General features: G+C 36.8%; 1 protein-coding gene across 4 annotated transcripts in view; it reads left to right on the forward strand.

Moving 5' to 3' along the window:
- The window catches only part of PIP5K1B (phosphatidylinositol-4-phosphate 5-kinase type 1 beta), a 100,612-nt gene extending 81,098 nt beyond the window's left edge, over window positions 1-19,514 (forward strand). For all 4 annotated transcript variants that reach the window (XM_053931974.1, XM_053931972.1, XM_053931975.1 and 1 more), the window contains 3 exons: window positions 306-450; window positions 7,596-7,713; window positions 18,776-19,514. In XM_053931974.1, coding sequence (XP_053787949.1) covers window positions 306-450; window positions 7,596-7,713; window positions 18,776-18,778 — 266 coding nt within the window. In that variant the 3' untranslated portion in view covers window positions 18,779-19,514. The remainder of the gene's footprint in view (window positions 1-305; window positions 451-7,595; window positions 7,714-18,775) is intronic.
- The last annotated feature ends 2,253 nt before the right edge of the window (window positions 19,515-21,767 follow it).

Here is a 21,767-nt window from a genome sequence, read left to right on the forward strand (position 1 = left end):
GCTGTGGTAGCATGAGTATAGTCCTCAGACTGAGAAGAATTCATAACTCATACCTCTGTTTAATATTTGACTTTGGAGTTACTCTGTATTCTGCTGAATGTATTTGTTGGCAGCTGAAATTCACTCTGTAATACAAAAGAGTGTGGGTATGAGCATATGAATAATACCATCTCATCAATTCAAACATTAGGAAACTTCAAGAAGTTTATGAGGGCACTATGGGACTCTATATACTTACATGAAGATTCTTGGGCTAAATTTAAAATGAAGTTTGTCAACATTGTTCTTTATTTCTGCATATGCAGTACTAGGTTCAAACCACCAGCCGGATCTAGTGCCAAGCACTCCATCTCTGTTTGAAGCAGCTTCATTGGCAACCACACTTTCTTCTTCTTCCTTGAATGCAGATGATCACTGTCCACATGATCAACCTACACTCTATTCTAGCAGGTAAAGGCCGTATCTGTTCTGCTAGAAGTTTAATGTTGTGCTCAACAGAAGGGGGCTCTGCAAAATAAGAAGCAGAAGGGGCAAGTGTCTCTGTAGCTGAGTGTTTAACCTTCCCAGTGAAGGACAGGTGCCTACAATCCTACAAAAGCTTGTAGGATTTTTGTCATGTATTTTTTTGTAATTATACATATTGTATTTGGGGATCATGAAATAGAAAGCATAAACATGGTGAAAAATGTTATATGACTTTTTCTTCATGTTCCAAAACTAAATTGGATATCTAAACTTTGTTTGGGCCTTAGTCTGTACCATAAACCAAACTACATTAAGGTCAGGGTAGGAAGTACTTCTTGTAACTTGAGTGTAGACTAAAACAGCTGCAGAAAATGGTGATGTGCTAGGAAAAGAAAAAATTGTTCTTTATTCTGAATGTACAGTGAATATACACTGAATGGTCTTCTTTAAATTCTTCCATAACAACCATTTTCTGAAGTAAATTTCTGTGAAACTTCATCCACGGGTGTGATTAGAGCCTGTCTGGTTTTAATCCAGGAAGTATAAAAATAGTCTTAGTAGTGCAGATGCTAGTGAGCTAGGTTAAATGTGATTTGAGTTGTGTTTGAATATATTTCAGCTGTGCTAGTCCAATACTATGCTTAAGCCAGTAAGTCTTGCTGGGAGATTGTATGTGCCTATATGTTCCCTTGTGAACTTGAAGTGTGCTGTGCAGTGTCACCTTATCTGCTTGCAGATATCTTTACTGTGTATTAAGCTATTTCTTTGCCCGTTTTCATCAAGAAGGGTAGCCACTCAAGCATCTTGAATATTGTTTGGAAAAATTTGGAGTCCTGAATTGCTCAATGTATAAATTCTTTCGTGTAAACTGCATGTTGTCCAAAATGTCAAGTTATTTTAAAAGCAATCTTGAGGCAGTAGGTTTTTACCTCCTGTTAATTTTTTGACAACTGTATTTACATAAAAAGTAAAATGACTTGCAGCATTACTTGATGATAGTGATATTTACAGCTTCCACTTCCATTACATTGAAATAAATGTCACTGATGTGGCATCTTCCATATGTCTGATGATTTGCTATAAAAATTTGAATGAAGAATGTTTTGTGGTGTAATGAAGATGAAGTTTTTATTGCAGAACAAAAATGTTTATGCACAAGCTTTAGGAAATAAAACTACTGATGAATAAGCATTAGTAGAAATAGAGCTCATTCACTTCAACTTGTGTCAAGTTAATCTGTAGGACTTCAATATTAATGATCTTTCAAAAAGTTTTTTCTTTGATACAAATAAAGTTATAGAGTACTGGAGGGTTTTGTTTCCTTTAAGCATTTCAAATAAAACTACAGAACTGCTTTTTATCAGCATTAGTCAGGAAAAGAGAATGGTGGAGTTGTCTGAATAAAGAGTTCAGATTTAAAGCATTTCAAATATTCTTTACTCTATAAAAAATTAACTGTAAACCTATGAGTAATTCTATTATATTGTACTGTAAACATACTCCAAAATAATTCTAAAATAAAGTTTTTTGCAGGTCTACACTATGATTGTACATCTAGACTTGTTTACTTTCCCGTAGTGATGCAGTCAATGAAATAACCTCTAATGCAGGACATGTTGCCAGCTATGTGATTAGCATGCATATCTTAAAAAATCAGATTGATAGTGTCTGCAGTCCAGGTATGGACTTCATCATTAAAAGAGGGCACATTCTCTACTACAGCAGACCTGGTATCAGCATTCACAGATGTGTGGTTCTCTCCACATCTTCTGCCAAAACATCTACGCTGTAGCCAAGAGATCTGCCATAGGGGCTTACCAACATCTTTGCTGGTCTAGGTGTGCCGTCTTCAGCTAGGGCCTGGAGGCAGTTTTTAATTCTCATTAAGTAGTGGTGTGTGTCACAATCTCAGTATGTACAATTCATGAAGATTAGCTTCCCTGTCATAGCTAGGAGTTAAGAAGGCTGCAAATCATGTTCAGTATTGAACTAATTTCCGTACGATTCTAGGCACCTGCTGTTTTGTACCCACTTCTTTTGGCATCAGTTCAGGGAGGTCATTCCTTCTTCTTGGCACTAAAAAATATGTTTTACTTATGTTTTTATGGTTCACTGCAGGAACTTCAGTCCTCTCATAAAAAAAAGCTATCAGGGAAATAAACTCACAAAAAAACCCATGCTACATGATGCACTGAATTGTAGATTCAGATCTGAGTTTTTTCTTGCCAGAGTTCTTCTTTTGAATATTAGAAAATTTTGTGATGCAGTACTCATCATTTTACCATTTGTCTCTGATAACAGCAAGCTTGGAGCAGTCTTTGAAACAAAGCCTGAATTAAAGATTTTGTTTACAAATGTGAGCCTGCTTTCAATCTTTAAATACGTAATTAACTGACATTCCGCTTTGTTATTTAATAGAATTACAGTTTGGCATCTTCTTCATCAGGCTTTTTCATTGTTCTTCAAAGTAATATAGCACAAAGTAGAGAGTACATGAATTTGCTTGTAACCTGTCAGAAATTTCTGGTTTAAGTTAATAAAGGAGGAGAGTCCTGTGTGCTTAGTAATAATGTGATATTTGTACAGCTCCTTGACTCCTACTAAGGAGCAGTATGTGCCCATACCACTTAGAAAACAGATTATATTGTTTTCCTCATTAAAAAGAGAGTAATAATATTTTTGGATACCTTGAAGCACACACCGTATTTTCTATTTGGGTTGTTGGGTTTTTTCTTCAGAATTACCCTCTGTTTCTGTTATCCAATGTAATACTTCCCCAAGGTGAGGCAAATGGCTTATAGCATAAGAAAAGTGATCAGTACCCTCTCTCCTTGAGAGTGCTCAGCATCTGTGGGTAGAAAGGGAGAAACTGCTGCTGCTGAGGTTAAACAGACATGCTCCTCCATTGCTGAGGTGGAGCCAGCTCCTGAGGCTGTGCCTTATGAGGAGGGCTTTTGTAATGCTGGCTTGGTACAGGTTAAAACTAGCATAACTAATTGGTGTATAGTGCAGAGAAGTGTTTAGAGACTTGTGATTAAAGTGAAAAACAGAGACTGAGCAGCAGTCATACAGATTATTATGAGTATTTTTCCAGGCTGCAAGCTGATTATTTTCACCAAGTTATTCCTCAGTTGTTGAAAAAGTAGGAAAGCCAAGGTGCTATCCAGACAGTGTGAAGAGGAATTAGTACAAATGAAAGAGTAGTGGAGAGGGGGAAATGTCTGTATTTTTCAGCACAAAAAGGACTGGACCTAAAAACAGAAAGAAAAAGAAAAAAAAAAGACAATCATGACATATGCTATTCAGTAAATGCAGGCCTTCTTGTGTGTCAGAAGACAGCTGATTTCTTTTCCATTAAGCTGTTTCTCAGTCAAGTGGTTTTGTCATAAGCAATCTCAAGTATTCCTTTAGTAAGAGAACAGAAGTGACAATTTATTTCTTCTATTAACATTTTAAAATATTTTCTATATATTTTCTATTTTTAAAATATTTTCTATATCACCTCAAGTAGGCTTATATTTGGTGCAGAGATATTTTAGTACCTACAGGGTCTGCTTTCCACTAGAAAATGTAATTATTAGTCCAATACCACTTTTTTGAAAGTGTTTATTTGTTTTATCTTAGGAAATTTAATACTTGCATTTTATTTTAGAGATTATTTTTATAGCAGAAGTGATAACAGATTTTTTCCCCTTCCAGGAAAAGTTTTCCTATTTAGTACTGATGAATTAAATTAAAGATGACAAATCTGAATGCCCAAAGCACTATGACTCTTGTCTCACTTGACATGGCGTTTAGAATTGCAAAGAGCTGAAGAAGGTCAATGGTGTTTCTGGAAATGTTTGAAACTTGCTTTAAAATATTCTAAAATGTTTCAAACTGTAGATGGTTTACAATTCATGTTTTAAATAACCCAAGAATATAGAAATTCTTTTTTCAATATATTTTTCAGCAGGTGTCATGGGACTCTTCAGTCCCAAACCCAAACAAAATCCCATGATGCATAAAGGGGCATTTCATCTCCCTCTTTAGAGCAACGCCAAGATATTGTGAGCTGTATAAGGAGGACTGCTGAATTCTTCTGATACACCTGAGCCTAAGGGAAAAAATCTATATGAAATCTAATTCTTCTTTCTCTTTATGCATTCTATGCCTCATTTCTGGAAGATGTATATATAGTCTGGACTTCTGCCTTCCCCTTCTTTCTTCTTATCTGTGTATTTTTCATTTTTTTGTCTTGCCTTTGTGTTGCTGTTTCTTGGTGGAGACCACTTGGAATTTTGGAAGGCTTTGAGGGATTGTGGGTTTGTTCTCTTACACAGTCAAGCTTCCTGAAGCATCCAGACTTTGAAATGCTGTTCTGCTTTTTTTTTTTTTTTTCCAGTGGCAGGGATTTATAGGTATTGTTTTTTCTGTTGTAAGTAATATTAAAGCACCCGTTTTGCCAGTTGGTGTTCTACATAAACAAACTTCTGTGTGTTAAATTTCAGTGTTCTGTCTGTCCACACACTACTGTTAGCTTCTGAAGCTTAGACAACTTTGTCTGAATCTGATTCAAAGTGGACTAAATTCACGCGTGCTTCATGATAATAAGCAGTTGGATGGAAGAAAAAGGCTTGAATGCTCAAACGCTATGAACAGATGCACTGAGACACTGGGGGTATCCCCATGGGAAAGAAAATTTGACTGTGATAGAAACAACATGTAATTGTAGCTTAAAGTAAAACAAAGCTTTCCCAGTTCTCTAATGATGGAATTATTTTTGCTTCTTTTTTTCTTTCTTAATTAAAAGACAAGATCAAATAAAATGTTTTAGCCAAAGAAGGGCAACAGCATAGTTGAGCATGCTTCTTGTGGCTGGTCATCACTGAATGAGAGAAAGTAAAAGTGTTTGGGTTTTTTGTTTGTTTGTTTGGGGTTCGTTTGTTTGTGGGTTTTTTTTCGTTTTTGTTTGTTTGTTTGTTTGTTTGTTTTTGTGTGTGTGTGTTTTGGGTTTGTTTGTGTGTTTTGTTTGTTTGTTTGCTTGCTTGGCTTTTCTTATTCAACCTAAGAATTAAGGATGAGAACTCAGTGCACTGTAGAAACTATATTAAAACTCAATTCCTCTGAATTGCTCTTTCTGAAACACTGTGTGTGTGGGGATTTCACTTGTTCTCTCCTGTGCCACCCCTAATATGTCTTTGCCTTGTCAGTCTCATTAAAATCAGTCTGCTTTAAAACTGGCAATAAATGCAGCTATGATGATGCTATTGAAGAAATTTGAACTTCAATTACCAACTGCTGACAGCATGTGTATTGCTGTTAAGAGATTAATTACAAGATTTTTGTTTTTAGTATTTTACACTGGTCAATAGAATTCAAGTTACACATATGAGAGTAATGCTAATTCAATGGGACTTGGATCATCCTAGTACAAGAGAAATAGTCTTGCTTTTGAAAAAATATCAAGTGCATTATATGATAAAAGGAACATTGTAATGTGGTGAATGTAAAGCTCTGTTCCATGTGGAAACCCAGGGCAAGGGGAATATTTCTCTGTCTGCCCTGAGGGGTTCTGACTCCCAGGGAAGCACTGACTTTGACCTTCATTCATGGAGAAGGCCTCCAAAGCCTCAAAAATAAACTAAAGACTCCAAAAGTGTAAAATAGATTCTAGAGAGTAGTATAGTATATCACTTGGGTGAGAAATTTTAGTTTTAGGATTTTTAGTATGTTATAGGTGGGAACAAGATGGAGGGTATAGGGTGTTGTCTCGTGTTCCTTTTTCTTCCTTCTTCTTCTTTCTTCTTCATGGGTTTAGGTGGTATCTTGTAATTGGGTAGAAAAATCTGTGTTGCAGGTCTTTAGGGGTCAGTTATTGGGTTAGAAGGGAAAATAATTTAGATGTCACTTCTTAATTGGGCAACTTAGTTTTTGATTAGGCTTAAAAGGCCTTGTAACACAAGATTGTTAGCTATTTTTGTGCTGTTTTCCTGCATGCAAGGTCTGGGTGCAGACAGTGTTCTGAAGTTTTGATAAGATAACAATAAAACAAGAAGCTGAAGACCGAAAAGGTCCTGTGCGTCTCTTTTTCGAGAAACTGCTCCTGTCAGGGGAGGCCCAACGTGGGGCCAATAAAGGCATAGTTCCAGTATGACATTAATTCATTATTTTGTTGAGGATTTGAATCTCAACTTTACATGCTAGTTTCTGCATGCTAGTTTTGCCCTTTCTGAAGTTCTATCCCATCTGAAATATACTTAAAGTAGTACAAAGGGAGGGGGAAATTAGTCATATCTGGACTGATGGCTATAACCATGTTTCCATACCAAGTTATAATTCAGAATTTTTGCTTTTCACCATGTCTGCAAATAGTTAAGAACTTCTAAAATATGTCCGTGCACAACTGACAGTTGAATTTTCAATGCAGCCTGGAGCCTAATTTCTGGCAGCTAGTAAGATATGTGATAAGGGACATCTGATTCCATTAAAACACCTTTGAGAGTTTCAGCTTTGTTAACCAACTGGTTACAAAATGAGATTTCTGTGGAGGTGCATTTGCAGTTTCACAATATTTCTGTAAGGCAGAGAACAAAAAATCAATCAATTAATAAAGTAATAGAGTGCACCTGCCATGTATACAGCACTTCCTTGCATAGGTATACTAACTACAATACACTCTTGTTCTCTCACTTTTCCTTCTTAACTTAGCTGCTAGTGAACTGTGTCTGTATGGAAAAGTCCAATGTTACTAATGTTACCATGTGCCTAATTGCATACTCTTTCTTTTCCCTATTTTGAATTACAAATGCTGCCAAAATTTACACATGTGTAATGTGGAAGTAATGCATTTTGAGATTAAATTATGTGACATAGTTTCATTCATTAAATAAATATTGAAGTTCAGGAATAGCATTACTTTCTGATAAAATTTTAGTAAATGCAAAAATAAATTGTACAATTAGTCAAATATGAGCTTCCATTTATCTAGCCATTGCCAACATATCTATATTTGTTTATTTACATTCCTTTTTTCCAAGTATTTTGAAGATTTTTATGTTTACTAGAGAAACTTACTTTTAAATTTTCAGTTATGACTGAGCTTTGTAACTTGGGCTTTTGGTTGACTGTACTTTCCCTTCTCTTTGCAGTAAAGGGTTGCCTTCAAGTTCAACATTCACTTTGGGAGACAGTGCCATCTATTTGACTTCAGAACAGAGCACATTGGAAATGGAAAATGATAATGCTTCAGTTTTGGATGTCTACTTAGTAAGTTGTCAAACTGTTTCTAATGGGCTGTTTTGCCTGTAATTGCTTTAATTCAGGCTCAGTAAGTGACTAAAATACCTGCTCAACTTCAAGAGCCAGAGATTTATTGAGGTATTTTTTGTGTGAAACATGCATAAGTTTGCATAGGTATGGTTTGCCAAAGCAAGTCCCTAAAGAATTTACATGCCTATTAACTATTGCATTAATAATGAAGTATGCCAAAACACCTTTCAGTTTTTCTCTAATGGTAGGAGTTGTTTTCTATTGGAGGGAAAAAAACCAAAACCCAAAACAGTAACAACAAAATATTTCCTCTTCATGTAAAATAGTTCAAAAATAGAAATTAAAATTTCTCAGGTTGGAAAGTTCTGTATTTATGTCACTGATTTTGAAGCCAGTAGAGCTCAGTGTGAAATACATTAATGGCCCACTCTTCTGATTTGAAGGATTGTCCAGTTGTGACAGCTGATTAAAAATGTATCTTTTCTTTGCTGTTTCAGTTTGTTATAGGTAAAAATTGACCCAGCTGAATTAAAAAAGAAAAAATGATTTTTATTATAAAGATCAAATTCTATCTGAGCCAGCCACAAAGAAAAGGACAGTGCCGAGCCCAGGATCGGCGCTGGGTGAGACACAGGTTCAACCACTCTAGCAGAGGGTCTCTCCTATCCTTCACAGCACTCGTCCTGCGCGAGCAGTTTTTATACAGTTTATTTTGCTCGAGGTTGGGATTTCAGTGATCAGCCTTTTACTTTCCATTCAAAGTCCCACATATTCATAAAGTCTCTTTTCTCTGCCGGGTTGAACAATCCGATGTCCGGGAAGCGATGTACATCGATGATGGGGTTACGGGAACCCGGCATTGAGATGCATCCCCTGGAGATTCCAGCGATTCTGATCTCGAGGACTTGGCGGGATGATTGTTGCTTGTGCATTCCTAGATTATCTCAGAAAACAGCCCATCTCCGAGCGAGCCACTTGTATTAACTTGTAAATGAAGCCTTGTCTACAATGGTTTCGACATACATGAGACAGCCCCCCTCCCTTTGACCTGGCTCGCTTGCTTTGTGTCTATATTTAATTGTACAAAAACTCCTATCCATATATCACTTTATAGGCATGAATTATGCCTATTACACATAACAAATTCCTAGTAAGCAATTTATCTGACTGCTGAAAGATAAGGTCAAGTCTATATTTTGTCTTCATATCACCTGTATTTCAAATGTTCTCGTGGTACCCATAGCTCATATTCCACAGACATAAAGGCAGTAGGCACCCAATTCAAGTTCCAGTTTAGTGAAGTTTTTTGCATCTAATTTTTTTTGGCTGTTCTGAAATTGTCAGTATAAATGCAGCTTAATGTTAAGCTTGGCCTTTTCCCCAAAAGCTTATTTTCATAAATCGTAAACAATTCTGACATTATTCTAGTAATATTTCCCCTTGACTCTCATGGCAAAAATTGTACCAGAGATGAAGAAAAAAAAGAGGGAAGTTTGTTCATGTTTCTAATAAATGTTTCACAGATATATGGTTGTTTCCTTTCTAGATAAAATTTATTGCATTTTTTATTTTTCTTATCCCTAGAATTACCTGATCTTTGTCTTAAGAAATCCATACTATCTTAGAATCATAAAACAGCTCAGGTTGATGGTGTGTTAGTCTGTTATTTTACAGTTGGTTCTTCTCTAGTATGTTTTAATATTCCTTGTTATAAGTTTGTAATGCTTCAGTCTCTGTACCCCATTTCGCTTCCCTAATGGTTCAGTCCTGAGTTGTTTACCACAGTTTTCCCCACCAAAATGTTGTCAATCCACATGTCAATCCACCTGTATACCTCCCTTGTTCCCTTGTCTCACCCCTGTCTGTCAAATATAGCACACTCCTTTGGGTCTAGAGTGTTCCCTGTCTTTCATCCCTTCCTCAGGGCAGAATTGGATTGTAAGATTTGCTCCCTCCCCGTGTTGGCTTCTATTGGGGAGCTCTTACCCTGCATCCCTCCCTTAATGCCCTCCTGTTGGTCAAAGGTTGTGTCCTCCCCGTGTTCCCCCCATCCCTATAAAAGTAGCCCCTTCAGGTTCAGATTTGGTTCACTTGCTCTGCTCCATCTTCAGCATTAAACGTTGGGAGATTCAGACAAGTGTCCCTCCCTTACTCCTTTGCCTCGGTTTCCTCGTGCCCTGTGCCTCTGCTGTGCTACCCACGCCGCAGCAATCACCGCCACCCGCAACAGTCTCGGCAGAGACTCGGGGTGGCCACGCGCATCTGCCCTGCGGCCACAAGCGGGACAGCGAGCTGGCAAACCTCCATCCTGTGGCCACCGAGAGCCAGGCACAGATGGGGCCTCAAGAGACCACCCAGTCCAACTTCTTGCGGAAAAGGGAGCCTAGATATTATCTAACACTCTTTTGCACCACAGCTTAAAATCCTCCAGCAATGGGAACTCTGCCACATCCCTGCAGAAGTTGTTTCAGTAATTATTGTCCAGAAAAAAATTTTTCTTGTGTTCAGATGAAACATGATCTTACATCAAGATGAAATATGTTTGTCACATTCTCTTTTTCTATAGGCTATGCCGCTGATGTTTTTTTCCTTCTTCTTTGGCAGCAACGCTTGAGTGCGTATAGTACTCAGTTAATAGCTACTAATTTAATAGTCCAGCACACTTAGGGGAGTTGTTATCTGTCCTGCCTCCACTGACGCAAAACAGTAGCAAGTACCAGTGGCCAATTAGATGTAGAATGCTTGGCTCCTCCCCCTGGGCAGAGCATCTCATGCAATGGGATGATGTAATCTTATCAGTCAGGCAGTGAGGCTTGATGGCCCATTAGCAGAAGATATTCATCCTCCCCCTCCCCTCCCCCCTTGCCAGGGAGTTATCAGGGATGAGTCATGGAGGAGATAAGGAACACTGCCCCACCTGGTTTTAACCGATGATGATATATACATACTTTTTGGTTACATATTGCATCAGCAGTTAAGCAGAAGCCCAGGGAAGACACAGGCCAATTACTAGACCAGGCAGGGAAAAAAGTTACAGATAATGCTGACAAGACAAAGGTTCTCAGTACCTTTTTTCCTCCTTGTTCAGTGGAGTGGCCAGAGCTAGACCATAGCTCCCAGGATCAGGTAGCTACAACACCACACATGTTGACCCACCAGTAGAGGCCTGCAAATGCTCAACCCACATAAATGCAAAGCCCAGGAGGGAATATACCCCAGGGTGTTAGCAGAAGTGGCTGATATTGTTGCACAGCCACTGTCCTGTTATTTTTGAAAATTTGTAGAGATTAGGGGCATCCCTGATGACTGGAAGAGGGCAGATCTCATACCTGTCTATAACAATGGCCCAAAACAGGACCTAGTATGCTTACTGCAGTCCCTGGGAAAGTGGCAGAACAAACCTCTTAGGAACTATTACCAATTAAATGAAGCAAGTGACTGGGAAAATCCAGCACAGATTTATCAAAGACAAATCATGCCAGGCTAACTGGATCACCTTTCTAAAACGAATTACCATATTCAGTCAATGTGGAGAAAGCAGTTGAAGTTGCTTGCCTGCACTTCAGTAAAGCATTTGACATGTGTCATGTGTCCCACAGCTAGACAAATGTCAAATATAGACTGGATGGGGGTGATCTGTGAGATGGGCAGCAATCATCTCATAGGTGATCGACATGTTTTACTGAGGCTGGCAGCGTGTCCAAAGTGGGGCCCCCCAGGGATCAGTACTGGGCTCCACGTTGTAACATCTCCATGAGTGATCTGGACAGTGGGACCAAAAGCACCCTCACCACCTTTGCTGTGTCACTGAATTGATGTCAATTTGGGGTGACACATCAGCAGGGAGAGCCACCTTGCAGAGATATGAACAGGCTGGAAGACTGGGCCACAAGAACTGTGTAAAGTTCAACCAAGGGAAGTGCAGAGTCCTGCACCTGGGAGCACAAAACCAAAGAGCCTGGCCAGGCTAGGACCCATGAGCTGTGGAACAGCCTTGCCAAGAGGAGCCCGGGGGTGTCAGTGGACAACACACAGACACCAGGTCAGCAGTGCACTGCTGGAGCTACTGAGGCAAAGTGGATCCTGAGCTGCATCCATGGGGCACTGCCAACAGAGAGATGTGGCCATCCCACTTTACCAGCACTTGTCACACTGCACATGGGGTAGTGTGTCCAGTTCAGGCCCCTATAACAGATGTGGACGGACTGAAGATGGGTCAAAGGAGTGTCATAAAGGTGGTCAAGGATGGGGAGAACTTGACATTTGAAGAAAGACAGTAGAAGTTAGGTCTTTTCAGTCCACAAAATTTTCAGGAGGGGCCTCAACACAGTTTTCCAAAACTTAAAGAGATGACTACAGATAGTATTGAGACCGTCCTTTTCTTTAGTGGCAGTGGATACAAGTTGTAGTGAGGGAGGTTTCCTCTCTATGTAAGAAATAACTGTTTTTACAAGGAGAATTATTTATAATGAGTATGATTTTATAATGATGAATGATTCACTGGAACAACTTCCCCAGGGATATGCAGTAAAGTCACCATCACAGGAGGTTTTCAAGATGCAGCTGGACAGTGATGCTCAATAATCTCATCCAGGCTGCATTTCCTGCAAAAGGTTGAATTAGATAGCCTCTTATGGTCCCTTTAGCCTGGGCTGATCTGTGGTTCTTTTGGCCCCCTTTAAACAGTGAAACAATTTCTTCTTGTTAGCTTTTGAATTTAGTTTATAAAGCAACAGTCTTCTTTAACAATAGTACTACTTAGCACTGTGAAGTATTTCTTTTTAGGTTTGAAGTCTGTAGGGTGGATGGTGGAGTGCTCTGGAAATCTAGTGACAGGCACAGGTAACACCTTTTGTAAAGCTGTCTGTACGAGTATCAGGTGTGATCATCATCTCTTTAGTTAGTTTTCAGTTCATAGAATATTCATTACTATTATGTCTCGTAGACTGCAGTAAGTAGATGTGTATTCCACTGATGAATATCAATAGAAAAATAATTAAAATCCAACTTTGGATGTCATACAAATATGCAGTGTTTATTCCCCTGAGCAAAGGTCTGAAAGAATAAATAGGTCTTAAGTGGAGAGAATCACAGATGCTTTTTGGAACTAGCAGCACACTTTCTCTGTACCCTGAAGAAAAACAAATTCAAAATTCGATAATCAAGGTAACGGCAAGCAGCCGAACTCCCTAAGTATGCTGTCTTTAAGGAAACTCGATATCATAGCTAAGCACATGTGACTTCTTAAGCAAACTCATCTTGAGAAGTTAACTTACCCCTGCCTTCTGTCTCATGTCCCACACCCTGTATTGATGCCTACTTAACTGTTTTGAGATTGTTGTGGAAGTGAATTTTAATTTATTCACATATACCCTGTATGCATGAGGTGATTGTGGAAGAAACAGAAATAGTATGCTGTCCATCTATTAATCTGTTACTTCCTGATGCCCCATAATATCCTTCAGTGGACCTGGAAACAACAATTAGCCTGTGGCTGGGAAAACCTGATGATACTATAGTATAAGTGCTGACCAGAAAGCAATTTTGCTTTTATAGGAGGATGATTAAATGCATGTTAGAAGGAAAAGATGCATGTTTTTGAGAATGCTAGGAACAGGCTAGTAATTTCTAAAATTACATCTCAAAAATAAAGCAAATCAATGAGAGGTTACAAGATATACTTTTAAAAGAGCAAAATGCAAGGAGAAAAACGTAGTTTTAAATGACATTCTCAGGTTTTCCTTTAACCCTATGATTTATAATCTTTGTGTTTCTACCACAAGGCAAGCTGCTGTAGTCTTATCCACTATATATTTTAGCAAAAAATGCCTTAACTTGCTTAATTTTGGGCACCATTAATTCTTTGATGTCTTTGCCTCCTATTTTGAAATGCTAAAATGCTAAATCTTTTGGACAAATCTTAGTCCACTAGTAAATTAAGCACTAAGAATTTTTGTTCCCATGTACAGAAGAAAAAAATTGTTGTAAAATGATATTGTGTTAATCTACTATAAAGAGCGGCTTTAAAATGGCATTGTCTGAACAATTTTGTGTGGAAATTCCGATAGTCAAGTAAGGTGAGGTGGAATAGAAAAAAAAAGTTGTAAAAAAAAAGAATTCCTCTTACAGGTAATAGTATTGGATTTGAGGTGTTACATTAAGGGAACTCCAAGCAAATTCACACTGTGCTGCTGATGTCAAAACTGAGAATGTACCTGGTAATAGCAGGTTACAAGAATTCTTGTTCCAGGACACAAGCAGAGAGACATCTTGGGTTCACAACTGAATGCTAGTCTAGGCCCATAATTCCTTAATTCTGAAAAAATACTTAAGTTCAAACTAGCATTATGTTCATCTGCTACTCTAAGAAGCACGGTTAAGTACATTCTCAAATCAAGTTTAAGTTACATTGGTTTATTTTCTCATAAACCTTTTAACCCAGATAATAGCTTAATAAATGTAGCTTTTATGACTAGAATATGACTAAGCATCATCTGCAATGAGCAGTAGGTATAAGACAATCTAAATTATTTCCAATTATTCTAGTAACATAGTTATGATACTGATTAATTCATATGAATAATTTTAACTATCAATTAAATAGAAGGAATACATAATAAATAAAATTAATAATAATAAATAGAAGATAGGAGATATAGAAAAAACTTCTAAATTTGAAATGTTTCTCTGCATAACTTCAAACATTAAAGGCTTCTTGCTTTTATGAATATGTAATACAATGATAGATCAGACAGTTGGAAACAAATGATTCTGTCTGAGATAAACAGTTTTCTTGTATATAAGCCAGAAACAGAGAAGGTAACATACTTCAATTTAGCACTTTGATGTAGAAATACACTAAACAGGATTTCCTTCTTTCTCTGTAAATACATTTGATCTCGTTTTAAAATTCCCTTGAAGCCCTATATATTGGTTTCAGTTCAGGCATTGTCAGCAAATGCTGTTGTCACTGTCTCAGTGTTCTATGGAATTTGATTAGAAAAAGAAGTCCAATCTTGCCTTAGTTCCTTAACAAATGCAACCAATCCTGAAGACCTTAGTCCAGCATCACTATAGAATGCCTTAAAAGTGTTAATTCCACCTAAACAGTAAGGAGTAAAAGTTACCTTACTTCTTCTGTTTTGCAGTGAAGTATCAAATTTTTTATTTTCTCTAGCTAAAAAAGCAACATATGCTATTATAAACTATCCTGCTGTGTTTGCCTTCCCATGAAATTATTTATAAAGATAGCTGATATACTGTATTACAATACCAGTAAAATCAGTAAGTAAGTAGTAAGGCTTAAGTAATAGTAAGTAAGAAGAAAGGCTTAGGTATTAATTTATTTACTTCAAGTAGGCTTGATTTCCCTTATACTTCCAACAGAAGAAGGACATGCATGTAAATAGCAGTGAAAAACTTTTAAATTTGTTCCATTGTGATGTTGTATATGTTAAGTCATCTGGTGGTAAATATAGGATTTTAATAAATAAATATGTGTCCAGTCACATATGGGGAGGATCTTATGTCCTCCCCATAGGATTTCATTAATGAATTTTTTTTTTGTGTACAAAATACTTCTGCATATTTAACTACAATGCAAAATTATTGGATAGTACAGAAGTTTTCACATGGAAATACAGCATTGCCTCTTGTTGTTAAAGGAAAGGCTCATAAAATTTATATTTAAACATCACTGCTATTGAAGATATGGATTGATAAGTGCTTCAGTAAAATAAAATAATGGAATAACTGTAGTGATGAGCAAGCCCAATGTATTTAGAGCCTGGTTAGTGTATGATTTGTGTCAGAAGAATTGCATAGATTATACTATTACATTTAAAATTACTTATGGTGTGGTTTATTTCCAAATGCCAGTTTTATTATAGGATTTTGAAGTCTTAAAATAATATTGAAGATTAATTATGTATTTCAAAGTTGCTGTAGATGCATAGGTAAGCAGATTAACAATCATTGGTCTATAAAATGCTTGTTTAGAAGCTATCAAAACTTTCTAACTCTTCTTAGTCTTCAGTACTCCTTTTCTTCTGCACTCTCTCCAATAATTTCACTTAAATTTTAATCATGGTGTAGTTATCTTCGGGGTAGTGTTGTGGAATAATAAAAAAGTGCAGCTGAAATTAAAGCAATTCCCAGGCAGAATACATGTAAAAACACGCTAGAAGTTGTGCAGTCACACTGCACAGCATACCTCAAATTTTGATATGTTGTTCTTTTTATGGAAACTTCAGTTTCTCTGCCTCACCATTTCCTCTGAAGATACTGGTGGAAAACCTCAGTAGACTGAACCTGAATACTGGGAGTATGAGAAAGGAATTAAGACCTCCTCACTTACAGGCATTCATTATTTACCCTGAGAGCATAATAATCCTTAAAATGTTAAATGCACATGGTAGAGCCAAACAAGCACTCCTTAAAATAGAACTTGTTTAAGACTGAAAGGGGCAAACCAACTTGTTTTATGCAGCACAGTTAACTGCTCCTTTCCTATGTTGTTATCTATGTTTTCCCTGTATCCATCCATGCATCATCCCAAAAAGGAGAGGAAAAAACGAGGCCTATGTGTCCCATAAAACTGAAACCTGGTTGGAGGTGAAAAACAAATGAGCAGTTAAATGTAGTTTGGCAGAGGTGTTCTTGCAGAAGAAATACTATATAAGAAGGAACATTTTAGTCACCCTTGCATGAAAATCAGACACAGGAATTAGGTGCTTGATTAGATTAAAAAGGTACCAATTCAGATCACAAGCAATATGTTGCCTGAGGAAGCCAAGTGCTAAAATACCAGCATATATTATCCCGGAACTACATATTTTCATGCCTGGGGCTTTTGAAACACCATAAGAGGAAATCAATCAGCTCAAAAACATATCCATGGAAAGAGTACTGGAGCACAAAAATGCTCCAAGACAAAAAGCCTCAAGTACGTTCAAACATTGTAAATCCATTATATACACAGTGTGAGACATCTCAGACAGCGATTATAGGAATGATTCCCATAATGTCATTTGTGCATTATGTATCATTTTGGACCACATTGCTACAGCCAAAGTCAGTTTTTATTTTAAAAAAAAGTTTCCTTTATCTGTAATCAATGAAACCCCAAAAGTTGTGTAGTGGATACAATGTTGCCTAGAGGATCCTGAGCCTTGAAATAAATGTATTTCTTTCCAAAATAATACAGTACTGGACTGTATCTGACATAAATATGAACATCTGAAAATCCCATCTTCTTAAAAGGCCATTAGTACCATCAACAGTATTTCTGTGATTGACTCATACAGTTGGCAGTTGCTACAAGTTATTGTCAGGTGTCTCTTCTCTAACTCTGTTATGCAACTTTTATTGGAATTTTTCACTGAAATGCTTTGGAAGGGTCAGAGGAAAGGGGACAGGAACAAGTTAGTCATGATTCCATTGCGTAATTAGTGGAACTAATTACTAATAAAACTAGCATCAGCAATACCAATAGCAACCTTAGTGAAAAGGAGTAATAAGTCCAGAGGGTTGGAAGCTGTGCTGAGTGATCACTGTATTTGTCAGAAATGGATCTGCAGTCATTCATATCTGAGCTTTCAGACAGAAAGAAGATGATGCTAATGAAAATTTGATTAAGTTGTCTTGCTTCATATAACATAATTTTCTTTATTGGTACTAGCATTTTTTCATTTTTTCCCCCAAACTGATTCTAAAAAAAAAACAAAAAAAAAAAAAAAAGTTAGTTTTACATTACATTGATTTTAGAATACCACTTTCTTTAATTTTACTCACTTGTCCAACAATTTCACTTCACTTATGAAATTGTTCTGCACTTTCTAAGTACTTTACTGCCTTAGCACATTCAGGTGCTAATATAGCAGACAACTCTACTTGCCAGACCACAGTTCCTGAGAGAGCGAGCAAAGAGCACCTGAGAAACTGGCACTGTGCTCAATGGCATCAGTGATTATGAACACCCTAACACTGGTGCAAAATACAGTAGGAAGTTCAAAGTTTTCATAGAACAATATTGAAATATCTTTCCTCAAGGTTCAAGGGCTAGTGCTAGAAGTCATAACAAATATATTGATTTAAATCTACTGGTTACCTTTCTCCGAGATAAGCTTAAGAAATGCTTTCAGAGATTTTTTGTTCATAATCAAGATTAGACTGTTGTCAAACTATTTAAAGGTTAGTTAAATGCTTGTATCAGAAAGCATAATGTAAAGGTGACCTTAAAAATCTGTTTAATAAATGGGACCTTACACTTTTGTAATGTTTTTTTATTGAGGTTTTAGAGTAAGACATTACAGATTCCTTTGTTTTGATTTTGTGTCTTGCTTCATTTTGGATATATCAGCTGAGATGCATTCAGTTTACTGAAATATATTCTTCAGCTGTCACTTTATCCTTAGTTTGAGTTGTCATAATAAAATGTTCAGTAAAGAAGAGTTTCTTTTCATCTATAACTCCACAGGGATGCCAAGATGTGATCAACTATTTCTATGACATGAGGGTAGTTTAGAAAACTGTAATCCATTAAGATTATAAACTTTTTTTTTTTTTTTTATTTAAATGATTGCTACATTGACTGAACATTAATTGTGCCTATAAAAAGTTTTTTTTATAGGTATGATTTTTCATCTGGGAAAAGATCATAATGAGGAAGCTGAGAGCACTGATATTCATGACATATGAAGACTGCCACTTTTAGGTAGTAAATACCACAGTTCTGCAAGATAAAAATAAACTATTGTGAATTGCTGAGTGGTTTCAAATTGCTCTATCTTCTCTGATATCCAGAGTGTTCAGCATTTTGCAGCAGCAAGTAGTTCTAGTTCACATAATACAAGTGTACTGCAACACCTGCAAAACCAGTAGGGGTTAGCTGTTGTACAAGAGAAGAGACCTAGTGCTTTTGGTCAGTGCTCAAGGTCATAAGAGAATCACTGCCAAATTGAACTGCAGTCTGTTTAGGGGAAGAAAGATGTTACCTGTGTATAATTCTGTAATAAAACAAGTAAACACAACTCTTAACTTGTCATTTCTGTATTTCCAGTAACAAAGAATACATGAAGAGTAAAGCTAAGAGAAGTGACCATGGTTAATGAAGAGCACCTTCTGCACTCCTCGTTTAAGCAGGAGGATTTGCTGAGCCTAATAGACAAAGAGTAATAATCAACGGAACTAATTCTAAGAAGTGCCGGGATCTTTGAACCATAGAAAGGATTGATGAACTTGACAAAAATGACATGAAACATTCCACACTCTGCTGTCATCTGCCGTTGCTTGCTCAACTGTGAAGAACTGTGTATTCAGGCTGCTTTCTTTTCAATATTGCCAATCACCTTTTTTGGACTCTGAAGTGATATTTTCTTATCAGCTCTCTAGTGGTTTCATTTGCATGCATTCTGCAACTATGCACAAGCAAAATACATTACCTACTTTACCTATTTAAAAATAAAGACAGTGGTGAGTAAAATAAATTTTGTTTTTCTGACTCCCTCCGTTCTAATCACTTAGGCCCACATCAATAGAAACTGGAACTGATGTTGTATGAGGTTAGGGCAAATCTTTGCACATAGCATATGAAAATGAGCCTCTAAAGATACTTTCACTGTTGGTAAAAAGGAGATTAAAATGTTATTTATAACAAGGCCTTATGTTGTGTACATATATTGTCCTTGAAATATTTTTGATTTTACTTTATTTCTTCTAAAAGAGAAATTCTATAATTTATTTAGAAAATACTACTGTAAACTATAGTTTTCTTGATGAATAAAAGATTTTATTCTGAAGACTATCTCTGCTGTCATCCTGCTATTGATCTATACTGGACTTAATGGTTCTTGCATTTCTCAGTCTTCGTGGGACAGTCCTAAGAGGCCTCTTGAGATATGACAAACATGGCATCTGCCTTTACCAGCTCTATAATGAAAAGGGAAATCTTGAAATTAGAGAAGAAAAGCCAAAGGAACATACTCAACAGGCACTGCTTTATAAAGCTATTTCAGGTTTTTCAGTATGGGCGATCATTTTAGGGTAACTACAGAAACTGGTTTGGTTCCCTAATTTCCCAAGTAACAGGGAGATAATCCCAAATGCCAGTGATCATCAGTCCAAGATTTCATACTTCAATACAGTGGTGTATTTAAAAATTTGCACAGATGTCACTTAGAAAGCTACTTATGTTGTATACATATATTTTACACAACAATTGTAAGTTATTGGTAATAACGTGTCTTCTAGGAGTAAGCATAGTAAACCTGCTAAATTGACAAAACCTGAACTTGGCATTGAAAGTCCTAGAATTATTCTTTGTACCTGTATAGAATTTTTCTTGTAAGGATTTGGTGTGGTGAATTTTTTGTTTTGGCTTGGTGGGGGATGGTGGTGGTTTGTTTTTTTTTGGTTTTTTTTTTTTTTTTTGGTTGTTGTTGTTGTTTTGGGTTTTTGTTTGTTTGTTTGTTTTTGTTTTTGTTTTTTTTTACTTTGATGTAATCCTATAATCCTGATGAGTAAGAAGAATAATTCCTTAATTATGCACAGTGTAGAGAAATTTAAAGAGGTTTGGGGTTTTTTGCTTTCTAAGTATGCAGAGTCTAGGGCTTCCTTTGCTTGGAGCCTTTATCTCGTGATTATCACTTTTCTAGGCTTTAAAATCAGATTGCTTAATCTCAGCAAGATAATTATTCTGCAGAATTCCTCTGAGAAAAGCAAAACCAATCTGCATGTCCTATGAGTAAAGCATTTAGTACATCTCTGTCAAGTGTCTGCTCCTTTACGCGCAGTGTACAGAATATTTAGAATGTGTCTCTGTGCAAAGCAGATACTTGTCATTAGTCTCATTTGGGGAAAAACATTTAAGCACCCAATTAACCTTCATAAAGAACACACATGACAATTTTTCCCCGATTACCTAGTAACTGTAGTATCTGAATCATTTGTTCTTAGGAAGAACCCAAAGGATTCACAACTTGATTGCAACAATTCTGTCAAAAACCAGAATGTCTACACCAAGCGATTCAGAGACTGAGACATCTTTTGTGTATAATCCCTCTGTCATGGGCAATTTAATTTCATATAACTCAATAGTATTTTCCGAAACCCTTCCACTAGACAGTGATACAAGAGCAATCAGTAGCACACTCCCCCTATTCTTCATAGAAGCCATTTGCTGAAGCATATAACATTTGCTTAAAGTAAAAATCTATCAGCTCTTTCCAGACTGAATGTATGGGGCATGACCCTGCACTGCTACATCTGGAACTCCTTCACAGGTATTTTACACCAGCATAAAAAGGTACTGATACCAGTATTGTGATATGAACAACATTAATTGTTGTTCCTAAGGGACAGAAATCAAGGTGAAAAACATTAAGAAACCATTGTTAAAATTGCTAATCCCTAATTTGAGCCCTTTAGAAGTTGTGTGACTGATCCTTGTAAAATTCACTAACTTGAACTTTACATTTGAATTAACTGTTGTTAAATTTATAAAAGGTTTGCTATGTAAACTTGTTAGTACTAGAGAAAATATTTAATCCACACAAATTCATTGATTTGTCATTAACTAAGAAACAAGATAAACATTTCCTATTGAGAGTTGTGTATGACTTGGATGACTAGAGAAAAATCACTGTGTAACTAGCTGGATAGTAACTGAGGTTCTTTTTATAGAAGAGGCAAGCTATATAAATAAGCACCGTCTTTAACTAGATTAAATACCACATAAAAGAACAGGTATTCTTCCTTTCTTCGAGCTCTTTCCCCCCTTTCCTACCAAGGAATGAAAAATCAGTCGTTTGCTTTACCAATGATTTCTGTGGTCTGATACAAGTTATCCTACAAGCCTTCTCTCAGTCTGTAAAACATTATTCCTGTAGAAACATAAGTAGCTTCTCCCAGCGGGGCTAAGAATGGGTTGCTCGTCAAGAAACTAAAGAGTATCTTTAATCTGCTTGATGTATTAAAACCTCCCCTACAAAATACAACAAGAACACAAACTGAGGAGACACTGATAACAAAGAAACACACAGGAGTCTGTTGAA

This window comes from Vidua chalybeata, chromosome Z, assembly GCF_026979565.1.
Source record: "Vidua chalybeata isolate OUT-0048 chromosome Z, bVidCha1 merged haplotype, whole genome shotgun sequence".
Taxonomy (NCBI): Eukaryota; Metazoa; Chordata; class Aves; order Passeriformes; family Viduidae; genus Vidua; species Vidua chalybeata.